Source organism: Lepisma saccharinum, chromosome 6 (genome assembly GCF_977018435.1).
Source record: "Lepisma saccharinum chromosome 6, izLepSacc3.1, whole genome shotgun sequence".
Lineage (NCBI taxonomy): Eukaryota > Metazoa > Arthropoda > Insecta > Zygentoma > Lepismatidae > Lepisma > Lepisma saccharinum.
The window spans coordinates 42,677,859-42,690,812 of record NC_139234.1 but is presented as its reverse complement, the minus strand read 5'-3'; the positions used below and the strand labels follow the sequence as shown (position 1 = coordinate 42,690,812).

Here is a 12,954-nt window from a genome sequence, read left to right as displayed (position 1 = left end):
TCACGATCTCCCCAAACTCACGAACATTCTCTCGAGAAACGTTACATTTCTACTGATATAGAAAGATTGATTGATTTGGAGTTTTAAGTCTACTTTATGCACAGTGAGGCTAATCGGGACTGGACCTACAGTTTGAAGTGGGATCCGAACCACCGGATATCAAACTGATATAACTGAAAAACCGGACACTTGCATTTTTTGTGATAACGCAATGGGTCGTTAAAAGCTCTGGTACAAGGGCTAACTAAATGTTGCAGAAACTGAATTAAGTACGAATGCATAAACAAAGTCCGAGCCTATGAATGGTGCATATGGTACTACATGATCTGCCGAACATTCTGTAATATACCTGCGAGCTGTTATTGCAATTCAGATGTCAAATATTAAAGTGTCCGGTTTTCATTGTCCAGCAGTATAGAAAGAAAATAAATATATTTTAACAATCTTCTCTTTAAACTTTAAACTATTTTTGTAGCCACTTTCATGACAGATCGCTTTACATTTTCGTTACCGAAAATTGTAGTTTGGAGTCTCGACCAGATAATAAACAATGTTAAATATCACACAACACCACATGTTTACATAACAATGCTTTGTCACAGTGGGAATTTCTCAGAAAGTTTTCTTTCACATACTTACCTTTGTAGGAAGCATGTGTCACAAATCTTCGAACAGCTCACCCATGTTTATGGACGGGAATTCCAAACCAATGGCCTACTTTTACATAACCTAAAGCACCACCTTGTATGGAATCACCGGATTTTCCTTCCAAACACAACCGTTACGTCACAGATTAGTTACGTGGTGCAATCTAATATAATTTTTATGTCGTAAACTAAAATCTGCTTGCAAGGAGCGAATTTATACCCCATTTTATTACTTGAAACGCTCTTCATTAAGCATTTATTTTATAGTATTTATAATTTGATCACTGCAAGCTAGGCAGAAAATCATATTATTTTTAACAATATAACACTGTTACTAATGTTAATTAAGAGTAATATACTCACAGAATATAAGACAATATTGATTGCACACATTTTTCTTTCTTCGAGTCACAGTGGACATCAAACAATATGCTACCAAGTGCAATATAGCCAACTCATTCGTTTCGCCCCCAGTTGGCGAGTATGCACTGGAGTACAGTGGTGGAAAAAAGTTCTTCCCCATAAGACTTTAATGGCAGTAAATAATGCCGGAAGGGTAGGCAACACACATTGCACCATTAGGTGATCGGGTGATTCTGTCTGTCTCAAGAGCAACTCGTCTTTCATGCAAAAGCTAACAGGCACAGGAAATGTAGGAAAGTCACGTGACTTGTCAGGTGGAATGTTGTTCGTCAGAAAATCGCCTTTTCTCAAGCCAGGTCGCAGAACCGACAAGAGCTACACGTTATATCTCCGAAAATGATTCCCCTAAAAACGTTGAACGAAACGCTAAAACAATTCTTGCCTTAATTACTGTATGTGCCGCAGTAGCACAGTCGTTAGGGCGTTTTATTACCATGAGAGAGATCTGGGTTCGAACCCCGACGGGGGAAAATCGGGATTTTGTCCACCTGTTCAAGCTGCTTCGGTGCCCACCCAGCGTCGTATAAAGTGGGTACCTGGAGTAAACTCTGGGGAAGGAGGGTAAGGCGGCCAGGGGCGTGGTGCTGATCACATCATTCCCACCTTCGGCCTGATGAAGAAAGCGTGGGGCCCTAAATCCACTAACTCCACACCCCCTACACGCCTTCATGGCTTGGTGCAAAGCACAAGGTAGGACTTTGCTTTTTTATTTACTCTACATCCCAATTTTGTCGGAACAAAACTTCCCAATCTCTACGTGGGCTTTCTTTCAAGTTCCGTAGGGATGTGAATAGGCTCCAATATTTCTTGACACAATTATAATCCAAACATGTGAGGTGATCCTTTTCCCACTACTCACTCCATTCTCAGAAATAAATCGCAATTCCACACACTGAAAATGCAGAACTTTCTACATCTTAGCATGCAAATATCTATATAGTAGCAAGGTAATGTGTGGAAAGAGAAAAATTAACGATTTGTAACGGCACTCTGGAATTTTTTTAGTTTATTTTTTTCAATTTGAACTGACATTCATGACATTCATTAACAATCCCAATATTGACAAAAGAATAGCTTAGTCGTTCTGCTACTTTCAATTCTTCATTATCGTAGTCACCGTAATTCTCTCTCTCTCTCTCTCTCTCTCTCTCTCTCTCTCTTTCTCTATCTCTCTCTCATCCTTCCCGATGGCGCTGTAGTAGAGGAGTCGCCTTGTAATCAAGGAGTCCCCGGTTCGATACCCGGTGGAGACACAGTGGTTAGGATCCCACTTTAAACTGTAGATGCAGTCGCGATTAGCCTTTGTGTGCATAAAGTGGACTTCAAATTACCAAATGAAGAATCTAAATCACCGTAACTCTCTACTAAGCCAGAGGATCCATTTTTGAAACCTGTTGAGGCTTAGATGTAGCATTGCATTCGTATCATTACCCATCATCTTCATCGTCGCGATTATCGCAAAAGGTGAAAATGCGACACAAAATAACCCAAACAGAAGCTTGGAATCAATCTGAATATTGGTTACGTTGGATACGGGGTAGAATTGTTTTAAATATCACTTCCTGTGATGTAATAGGGTTTTTGATTAGAGACCATTTGTATAATACATATCGTTGATGCGAACAATAAGTAGTTTCACGTTCACCACACTCTTCGGTTGTTTAGAAATCGTAAGGAAGAAGGATCTCCAAATTTCCGCTTTCAAATGTCAATGAAACTTTAAAATATGTTCAGTGTAGGTCACAAAAGAAATTTACATATTGTTATGATATCTTTTAAACAGCACGAAATCTAATTCCAATAGAATACGATACCACTCCTTACGTTCCTGTAAATGTTCACCATTAGTCTGACGAAAAAAGTAACGAAGATTTCCGTGTTTCCTTGAGGAAAGATAAGACGCCTGCTTGTAGTAAGAAAGCACCAACTGCTTCGATCAGTGACCTTCACTGCCAGAGTGACTCACAGCAGGCCTTCCCTCGTTCCAGTGTGCGTGTAAAACAGGTATTTTATTTCGTTCGTTCCAATCCACAGTTATATTAAGCTAACATTCTAATATTTTCGTAAAATATGTAGTAAGCAAGGTGTATTATACATTATGGTCTTCCAGAGTGTTGTTGCCTGCTATTTACACGCAGGAGATGGGGGTATTGTAAACATTTCTGAACTCAAAGGTCGAGTACGAAGGGAAAGTTTTGTAAACATTGAAGGTAATAACAAGGTATAGAAGTTGAAGGAAATGCTGCAATAAATTATATCAGAAATTGAGTAAAACCAGTTCTCATGACACATAGGGCTATCAGGTCACTCTTCAGCCGAAAGTAGGACGAATTGTCTTAAAATGTTAGACACGAACACATTTGCAGTAAATATAATAGGTTACTATAAGACATTTTAGCATATAACGAGAATATGACACATCTTCAGCTGAAAAATTAATGTTGAAGTGAACGGTTGAGTTCAAAATTCCTCAACTGCTAATTAATAGCACTGCTGTATGTGATTTCAACTTGTGTATGTAAGACAGAAAGGTTTTCGTCGATGTGGGGCCAGGAAGTGAAAACAATCCATGAATTCGGGATGGAAAAAAATCACAATTTCGTAAACAAAGTCTGGAAGTTTTTGTTTATTAATATGTAAAAAACTACTATACACTGGGAAAAAACAGAATTGTGTGCCTTATTTCTCCAATAAGGAGAATAATTACTTGTTACTTCGAACAAATTTCCGACACTTATATCGATAAAACTTCACAAAGTAAGAATTTTTATACATATATCCGGACTTTTCCGGATCTAGAAAATCGTGAATTAATTTCTGAGCTGGGATTGTAATTGCTATTCCGAACATCCAGTAGCAACCATGCACACTCTTTGATTTAAGCATACTTCTCCAAGGAACCACGTTATCTCAGACTCCCCTCAATTTTCTGTTTCTCCATCTAATTTGAAGTTACGTGATACTCAAAATACGTATAAGACCTTTGCGATTTCTTTCAAATTCCTTCCGGAGGCCAGACACAACTATAAAATGTAGGACACGTCCGGAAATAAGAATGATTCTTATAAGTCTTTTTATTTTCTTATTTAGCGTGGTTTTTCTTTCACCTCTTGCTAATCGCGACGACGAGGATGAGTGATATGATAAAATTGATGAAGGGGCACTCACAAAGAACACCCATACGCACGGCGGGATTCGAACCCAGGACATCAGACATCGTAGCGCACTGTGCTAACCACTCTGTCACGGACGGAATTCTTATAGCCCTAATCGTTCCTCAAGCATTTTTCCTATCTTTAACTACACACGAAACATAAAGAACAATCTAAATAAACAGGTGCCAGTTCACACTCTAACCGTAAAAAACATATGCATGTGAAAATGCAAAATAATATTTATTTTTAGGTAGTTGTGATTTATTATTGTATATTAAAGAAATATATTAGTGATAAAATGACGGAAGTAGAGGAACATCTCCAATGGGACACTCATGCCTTATGGATATTTGTATTTCTTGCCGAACAAGGTTCCGAGTTCGAGTTCGAGTTCCGACCAAAATGGGTTCATTGTGTATGTTCATTCATGTCTTAAATGTAATCATAAATCGTCGTCATGAATAATTTAACTTCAGAGGAAGAAAACTGAGGTAATTACTAATAAAAACAATAACAAAACAAATTTGATCTTAAAGCCCTGGCTTTGCGCTACATATTCCATCACGGGGATCATAGGCGTGCGCCCAGGGGGCTAGGGGGAGAGCAAATGCCCCCCTAATCATGGACGTCTGCAGATTTTTCCACGAAGAGACAAGCAAGGTATTTTTCCATGGGGCATATTACCCCGATAATAGTGTTGCATTATCGCATTCCTGCATCCTGCATCCTCATTATAATAATTAATGTAAATTATTATGACTGAAATCAAATTATACATGTGAAACCGTACTTTTTGGTTGACATTCGTTTTCTAAGGGGAAGATGTGGCAATCCTTGCCCCCTTTCCAGACATATATGCCCCTATATTATTATATTTTCACTTAGAAATTTAGGATAGATGAATCCTATCGCCGTTATTAAACTATATTATACTCTTAAAGAAAATTAAGTATTTTCAAGCCGATGAAAGTTCAAAGCAACTACGGGAGAAGGGGGTGCAGTGGCGAAAACACAGCCCCCCACAACCTTGAACGGAAATCAATTTTAGGGGGAAAACATGGAAGTAAAGGAAAGCAAGAGTAGCAGAATCTAAGAGTAGCAGGACAAAAGGATACTCAAGATGGATTTTGTTTTCACGTCTTTCTTGCATTATTTCTGTCAGACTGCCAAGACCACCTGCGGGGGGGGGGGGGGGGACAGAGCTGAAATTGCCCCCTTGATTTCAAATTTTATACAAATATAAATACCTTTTGTAAAATGTTCTTGCTCGCTTCGCTCGCAATGTCTGCTTTTCTTGCAGTCTAGTCAAGTTCAGAGCAGTAGCTAGGGGTCGACGGGAGTTAACCCTGGACGCCAAACGATCTAAATGAAAAAAATTGTAAAAGAGAATAATATGGCGCTCCATGATTTTTTCCCCCCATATTAAATCGACATTGTTTTCATTTTGCAAAAATTTGGATCTGAAAATTTATTGGTCGTTTCGCTCGCAATTTGTTTTCTGTAATGCATTTTAAATTACCGAGGAGAGAAGTACTGCTGCTAAAAGGTTTTCTCTTAAGTGCATGAACAATTGTTTGGAGGAAAAGGAACGCGCAGATTTGAGAGACAATTTATATGATTTTTACTGTTGGTATATATGTATATATATATATATATATATATATGTGTGTGTGTGTGTGTGTGTGTGTGTTGTATATATATATATATATATATATATATATATATATATATATATGTATGTATGTATGTATGTATGTATGTATTTATATGTGTGTGTGGGGCGGGGGGAGGGATGTATATATAAACACACCCATCAATGCAATAAAATTTAAACAAGTGAGATGAAATTACGTTATTCTTTCCGGCCTGAACTATCATCAAGGCTATCCCCCCCCTAATCAGAGGGTCTGCGCACGCCTATGACGGGGACTGACACTTTACGTAGGTGTAGACACGCTTCGTACAATTTGATGATATCGCGATTACGTAATGGATGTGCAGCCACTTAACTGAACCCCCCAAAATTCACATTTTATTTCTAAATTCTAAATTAGCATAATATCACATAGTTTACCTATTCATAATATGCGCCGCTTTGGTGCACTTTGTGGATTGTGCATTAATCAACATCAGGTTAATCGCGGCAGGCAAAGTGGAGGGAAAATGACAATGAAGCACAACGAGGGGGCCCTTGGTTCCCGATTAACATGCAACTGAGTCGCTGCGTGAAATCGCTGAAAATGTCATTTATTAATTTCTTAATTTTGCTTATTTTATATTGCTTTTCTAGCACTTCCGTCAACAAAGGCGATGAGGATGATTAATGAAGCTATGAAATGGATGATTTGTCATGATGATCCATGTCTTACACAAAATTCTAAGTTGGGACTAAAGAATATCGATTCGTCTTATCATTTGTCAAGTAGTTGTTTTTAACTCGAATCTTTTTCAAGGAGTTCTGGGTTGACAGCATGTGTGTTGCGCGATGATGATTCGACGAAAACCAACATTTCAGTGAACTTTCTTGACAATGACTCTAATATCAGTAAAGAGAACATTTTTTTACATTCACACGGCACCCAGCTGTTGTTTGTTATGGCTGGGCTTGGGGGTATGACTCACGCTGCTGTCAATACTCAATCATTCCCGATAATCCAGGTTCGCCAGGCAAATCCAAGCGACAATTTTTTTATTTGGGTTGCATAGACAACAGGCTTTAAGATGTTACGATATCGTAGGTCTCGTGGCCCAAGAACTACTTTCCATGACTGTACATGTATATTCTTGTCACTTGTCCCTTCTACTGTCTCCTCCCCTCCAGGGGGAGGTCTAGCCTAGTCTTACAGTCACTAGTGGCCGAGAACGAATTCGTGATTGGCTTCAACTTCAGAACGACTAGGAATTTATCGTATCTCACCTCATATCTATTTTATTTAAATGAATCACTTATTTCCTCCCATTCTTTGAAAAAGAATAAAGGCTTGTTTGAAAATTCGGACTAAGAATAAAGAATCGAGATGCAACTTTAGTAATTAAATATATATTGTCAGCATGTTACGTTCAATAACAGTAAGTACCCCCACTGATTCGGTTGACGGGACTTCTGAAAAGTGTGAAAAACCTCAGTCAGAATAAGATGTATTGAATTTAATTATTATTAAATTAATTAACTAAATCGTAATATTAAATATAATTTAGCATCATATGGTGAAGGTATTTTGAGAGTGAACCATGTTAAAATGCATATTCTTTTGATGAAATTACTATTGGGGTGTAAGGGGTAATCCTTTTCCAAAGACACCCAAATACCAGTCTCCCTTTCACGTAGTACACCCTGAACTGCATTTTGCAGACTAGCGAGGCTCTGGCGTCTAGACTCAGTCAGTATAATCCTCTGTGAAGTTCGTATTGTGTCATTTGTGATTATCCCTTCATCCATCTCATATTCTCACAATTCATCCTCATCTTCACAATTAGCCAAAAGTGGCAGACAAGCGAAGTAAAATAAACACTGTCGGATTAAAATATTATAGATACTCGAGTTTAGACTGCAATTAAAAAATAACCAGTAAACCTACATAAACATGAGTTACATCAAAATTTAGCTTGTTTAATTCTGCGTTAATCTATGCTAACCAATTTCTTTTTCGGGTTTCCTTCATATTTTTTATCGTTGTGAGAACAAAAAAGAGCTTTTTTCGCTGTCTTTGAAATTCTATAAATAGGAAACGGTTGTTTGATCGTGATGAAATTTTAGTATGGTGCAGGCAGAAAGGTTTTAAACACAATTCTTAATTTTCGGATTTTAGAAATTTGTCAAACAACTGTTCTCGTCAATTTTGCAAAACAAAGTTTCCTTAGTATTGGGTAGTCCTACAAGTACAATATTGGTCTTGTTTTGAAGCTCATTGCATCTGCTTTTAAAATCCATTGTCATTGTCAATTCACATTGGGGAACCGATTTTATACAGATTTTTTTTTTCAACGGAGTAAAGCTGCACGCGAAACGTGGCAACACGGCACACAGCGAAACTGTGAGATGTGACTGCGAGTCCATGATTGCGGTGTTGCCACGTTCCACGTAAAATCTTTACTCCGTTGACTTACTAAGAAAACGTTGTCTCACAAAATAGACGAGAACGGTTTTTTGACAAATTTTTGAAATATCAAAATTATGAATTGTGTTTAAAACCTTTCTGCCTGAACCATACTAAAATTTCATCACGATCAAACAACCGCTTCCTATTTATAGAATTTCAAAGAGAGCGATCGTTTGAAAAACTCCAAAAAACCGGCTCTTTTTTGTTCTCACGACGATAAAAAGTATGAAGCAAACTGTTACCATACATTAACGCAGAATTGAATAAGGTAAATTTTGATATAACTCGTTTGTTTGTAGGTCTACTGTTTAATTTTTAATTGGAGTCTAAACTCGAGTATCTATTGTTTATAATCCGATAGTAAATCATACAAACGTAATACACCCCTGTAACTGCAGACTCTGCATTCTGCAGAGTCAGTATAATCCTCTGTGGGGGTTTGGTGTTATGTCGTCCATATTAGTCCCTTTATCCATTTCATTCCGGCGAAGGTACATAGTGGAACGAATCCCAATTTAAACTGTATGTTCAGTCCCGATTAGCCTATGTGTGCATAAAAGTGGACTAAACTAAACTAAACTCAATCATCCATTTCATGTTGTAACCATGCATCTTCATCGTCGCGATTAGCCAAGAGTGACAGAAAAGCGACGTAAATTAAATAATTAAAATTCAATTCACTCTTGATTCTTTTCTGAACCGACCATCCTACACGTTCCTATACGTTACCCTAATGCACGGACCAGTAAGACAACTTCCCATCGGAGTTGCTTTTAGGAAAAGGAAACTGGGTTGATCTTCTAAACTAGGCCAACAAAATGTGGGTGTTCTTGTGCGGAGAGAGCCTCGGCAGTTTTCCTTCGAAAACCGGTGTTTACTGTAACACATTTGCATTCACGCATGCTCTTTGACCAAATAACTAAGAGAAGACATTTTGAAATATATGTAATCTTGCAAGGCCCCTTGGGGTAATAATCTTAAGCTCGTGTTCCGTCTCACTCGTGGTTTGTAGCTTGTCACTTCAGAGTGAAACCTTCCTAAGATGAATTTGATGTCATTGTTCCTGCTTGATTTACCAGAACTCTCTGAAGGAATTTGTAAAGATAAGAAAAGTAAAGAAAAACTTGTGGTTTTCATTGTTTCCCTCAATCCGTACATGTATCATACCCAGAACTCATTATCATTCATTAACAAGGTGACACGCAAACTTATATGTAGTTTTAGTTCATGATCTAGTTTCGGACCCTAAATGTTCTGCGGCCGCCCATGATTAGCAACATTAAGTAGACATTTCGTTACATTTTCTGCTTTATACCTTTCACCCGATGAGTGTTCATGTCGACCTTCTACGAAATTGTCATCCTGTCATTACATCTAGTTCTTGTACATTTATCCTCTGATATGCTCTAATGGATATGCAGTTTTTGCAGCCAAGTTTATAAACGAGCAAAAACTGACTAATTGAGACTTGTAAAATAACTTAGAGCGAGTCACCGCTCTGATTTCTTTCAACTTTTTTTTTTGTTCCAGGTGTTCCACGTCTGTGCCTTCACCGACGAAGGTCTTATCATGAAAAGTTTCCTCTGTCCCGAGTCTACGCTGTTCGACCAGACTATCCTGAAATGCAACTGGTGGTTCTATGTCGACTGCAAGGCCTCCACGAAGCTCTACGATAGCAATATTCCGATTTCCAAGAGCTACCAGCTCATGAAAGCACTGGCTTTCTTCTCGGCTTACAAGAGCTAGTGATCGTCTAGGATCCAATGAACTTGAAACAAGGTGTAATTGTTTAACGGAACGTTAAATGTAAAGGCGACTCAGGGCAGTAGTTGGTGTTGTTGAAGAGCTGTCCAGTAGGGCAAGGGTGACATGATAGTCATTGATTGGTCCGTATTTCTTCAAGGATTTGGCTGGTGAGTGAGTGGTCAGGTGAAGCAAACTGCATTATGGAAGTCAATGCTTTTAGAAAAGGACAATGATGTCTGGATAGAAATCCATTGTTGCTATTAAATTTTAACTTATTGATGCTATGAAAACAATTCTATGTTTAGATTCTTTTCTTGGGTTTAATACAGTTTATTCTCGCATACATGCCAGCAGTTATAAGAAAAGATATAACATTTTGTTTGTAAACATAAATATTTATAATTCTTAACGGAATACAACAAACAATATAATGATTTCTTTAGAAGGAGCATTTTATTAGCGAAAATGATCTTTTCTGCAAGAGCAACTACTGGACTGATGAATTTGTTGTAAATACAGTAAAAAAAGACAATGTATAATACGGTACTTCTTATTTATTAAATAAACTTAGTAAATTTAATTGATGTAATTTTTGTTTAGGAATATAGATTTGTATATAATATAAGTTTAATTAATTAATAATTACTTATCGGAATATACTTGTGGGTTTAAGTTGATACGTGAGACAGTAATTTTCAGCGCCGTGATTTACTCATTCCAACCCGAGTATTCTAAATATGAATAATGCCGTTGTATTATATCTTAATATGCAAATATGAAGTACGTGTGGGTGATTCCACGTCATATTAAACTATCCTGGATTGTGACCATTCACTCAAGAAGTTATTTGTAAATATTTATGCAACACATAATCGCATTTCAGAATGAATGGCTGCATATAACACGAGAAAAAAATTCCAAACCGTTCAGCAAGTAAATGCACATGTAATTTTCAAAATATGTTTTCTCCCTTACATGAAAAAAAAACATTACCAAATTTTGATTTCATTCGATTAGTTTTGATTTCTTTTGATTGGCGTCGCTTTTCTTCTACTTCTGGCTAATCGCGATGATGAGGATAAGTGATGATATGATGAAATTGATGAGAGGACAGTCACGAAGAACATCCATGCCCAGGCCAGGATTCGAACCCGGGCGTTGAAGCACGATGTCACTGTACCGTACAAGACACGTGGATGCTCAAATCATTGAAAATGAGGAAGATCGATTAAGGATTTTTTTTACTCAACTTTGAAAATAAAACACGTCGAACAAACGTTCTAAATAATCATTTAATCAGATAATATATAATGTTTACTCTTTATATTAAAAATGGGACTAATTTCATTTTCTTCTCTTGATTCCTTCCCAAAATATATCTATTTGAAAAAGAAGAACCATGTTTTGTAAATGAGTATTTTTTAAAAATCCCTGAAAAAATCGGAAAATTGTATTTTTATGGAAAACGACGGGAGTTCCACAGAAATAGGATATACACCCATTACTGAAAATGAACAAAACCCATATGTCAAAGGTAAACAACTCTTTGATTTGGCCTGCATTCATCCATGCACGTGTGCTGCTGGAGATGACTAATGCTGTTATCTTGTTTTTTTTATCTACACTCATTCATGAGAGGACCAAGATTTTAGTCATTAAAAAAGAAAAATATGTGGCAAAATGGGTTCTTTTTACCTTCCCCTGTACCCACCACTTCACGAACATCATCATCCTTAAACGAGCGTGGAATTTATTACATTATTATTACATAATAATATATGGTAGCGTCGTCGCCTTGTGGGGTCCCAGGTTCGATTCCCGGTGGAGGCACATAGTGATTCGGATCCCACTTCAAAATGTAGGTCCAGTCCCGATTAGCCTTACTGTGCATAAAGTGGACTTAAAACACAAAATCAATCAACATAATATTACATTGTTATTGTTCTCTTGCATGTTGTAATTTGAAACGTATTTGTAGTTATAGGCTACTTGAAGAAACCAGATACGGTTGAGTTACTTTTCAAGAGTTATTATATTTTAATCTTAAAAAATTAACGACTTGTAAAGACTTACAGTAGCGCCAACGTGAAATTTAATGTGGAGAAATATTTTTGGTCATCAGCACGTGCATTATTTTGAGTATTTCTTTGGCATTTTAAGATATTTATTGTTCACATCATGTGCCAGGCAGTGGAGATGAAATTTTTAAGGAGTATATTGGGTTGAGTTGAGTTGAGTTGGTGTTTTAAGTCCACTTTATGCACAGTAAGGCTAATCGGGACTGGACCTACAGTTTAAAGTGGGATCCGAACCACTTGTGCCTCCACCGGGTATTGAACCCGGGACCCCTTGATTACAAGGCGACGACGCTACCACTGCGCCATCTGGGAGGCCCAAGGAGTATATTGGGGAAGACTAGAAGGGATAGAATAAGGAATGAGGAGATCCGACAGACAGTGGGTGTGGTGAAGCTTCAGGACAGGATAGATCAGGCACAGATGAGGTGGTTCGGACACCTGAAGAGGATGGATGCAGAAAGACTACCAGTAAGAACTTACCATGGACAAGGAGTGGGAATAAGGCCAAGGAGAGAGCAAGATGTCGGTGGAAAGAGCAGATAGTGGAGAGTGTTTGGAGAAGAGGACAAGATTGGAACACCGTGGAAAGAGAGGAGTGGTGGAAGACCAGAAAAAAATGTAGAAGCTTGGCTTCTATGCCGACCCAGCCAGAGGCAGGAAACGGCAAAGGATGATGATGATGATCATGTGCTAAAAGGAATATGACACTCACCAGGTAACACCCACTCCATGGGCTGTCCACTGGTTACTCTGAACCCTGGCGGCTCGTTATAGAACTATCTAGTGCTTCATCAAATACAATTAA

At 37.8% G+C, this 12,954-nt stretch overlaps 1 protein-coding gene across 2 annotated transcripts in view; it reads left to right on the top strand.

The window, feature by feature from the left end:
* The window catches only part of mtg (mind the gap), a 93,687-nt gene extending 83,043 nt beyond the window's left edge, over positions 1-10,644 (top strand). For both annotated transcript variants that reach the window (XM_083124708.1, XM_083124707.1), the window contains one exon: positions 9,856-10,644. In XM_083124708.1, the coding sequence (XP_082980834.1) occupies positions 9,856-10,071 (216 nt within the window). In that variant the 3' untranslated portion in view covers positions 10,072-10,644. The remainder of the gene's footprint in view (positions 1-9,855) is intronic.
* The last annotated feature ends 2,310 nt before the right edge of the window (positions 10,645-12,954 follow it).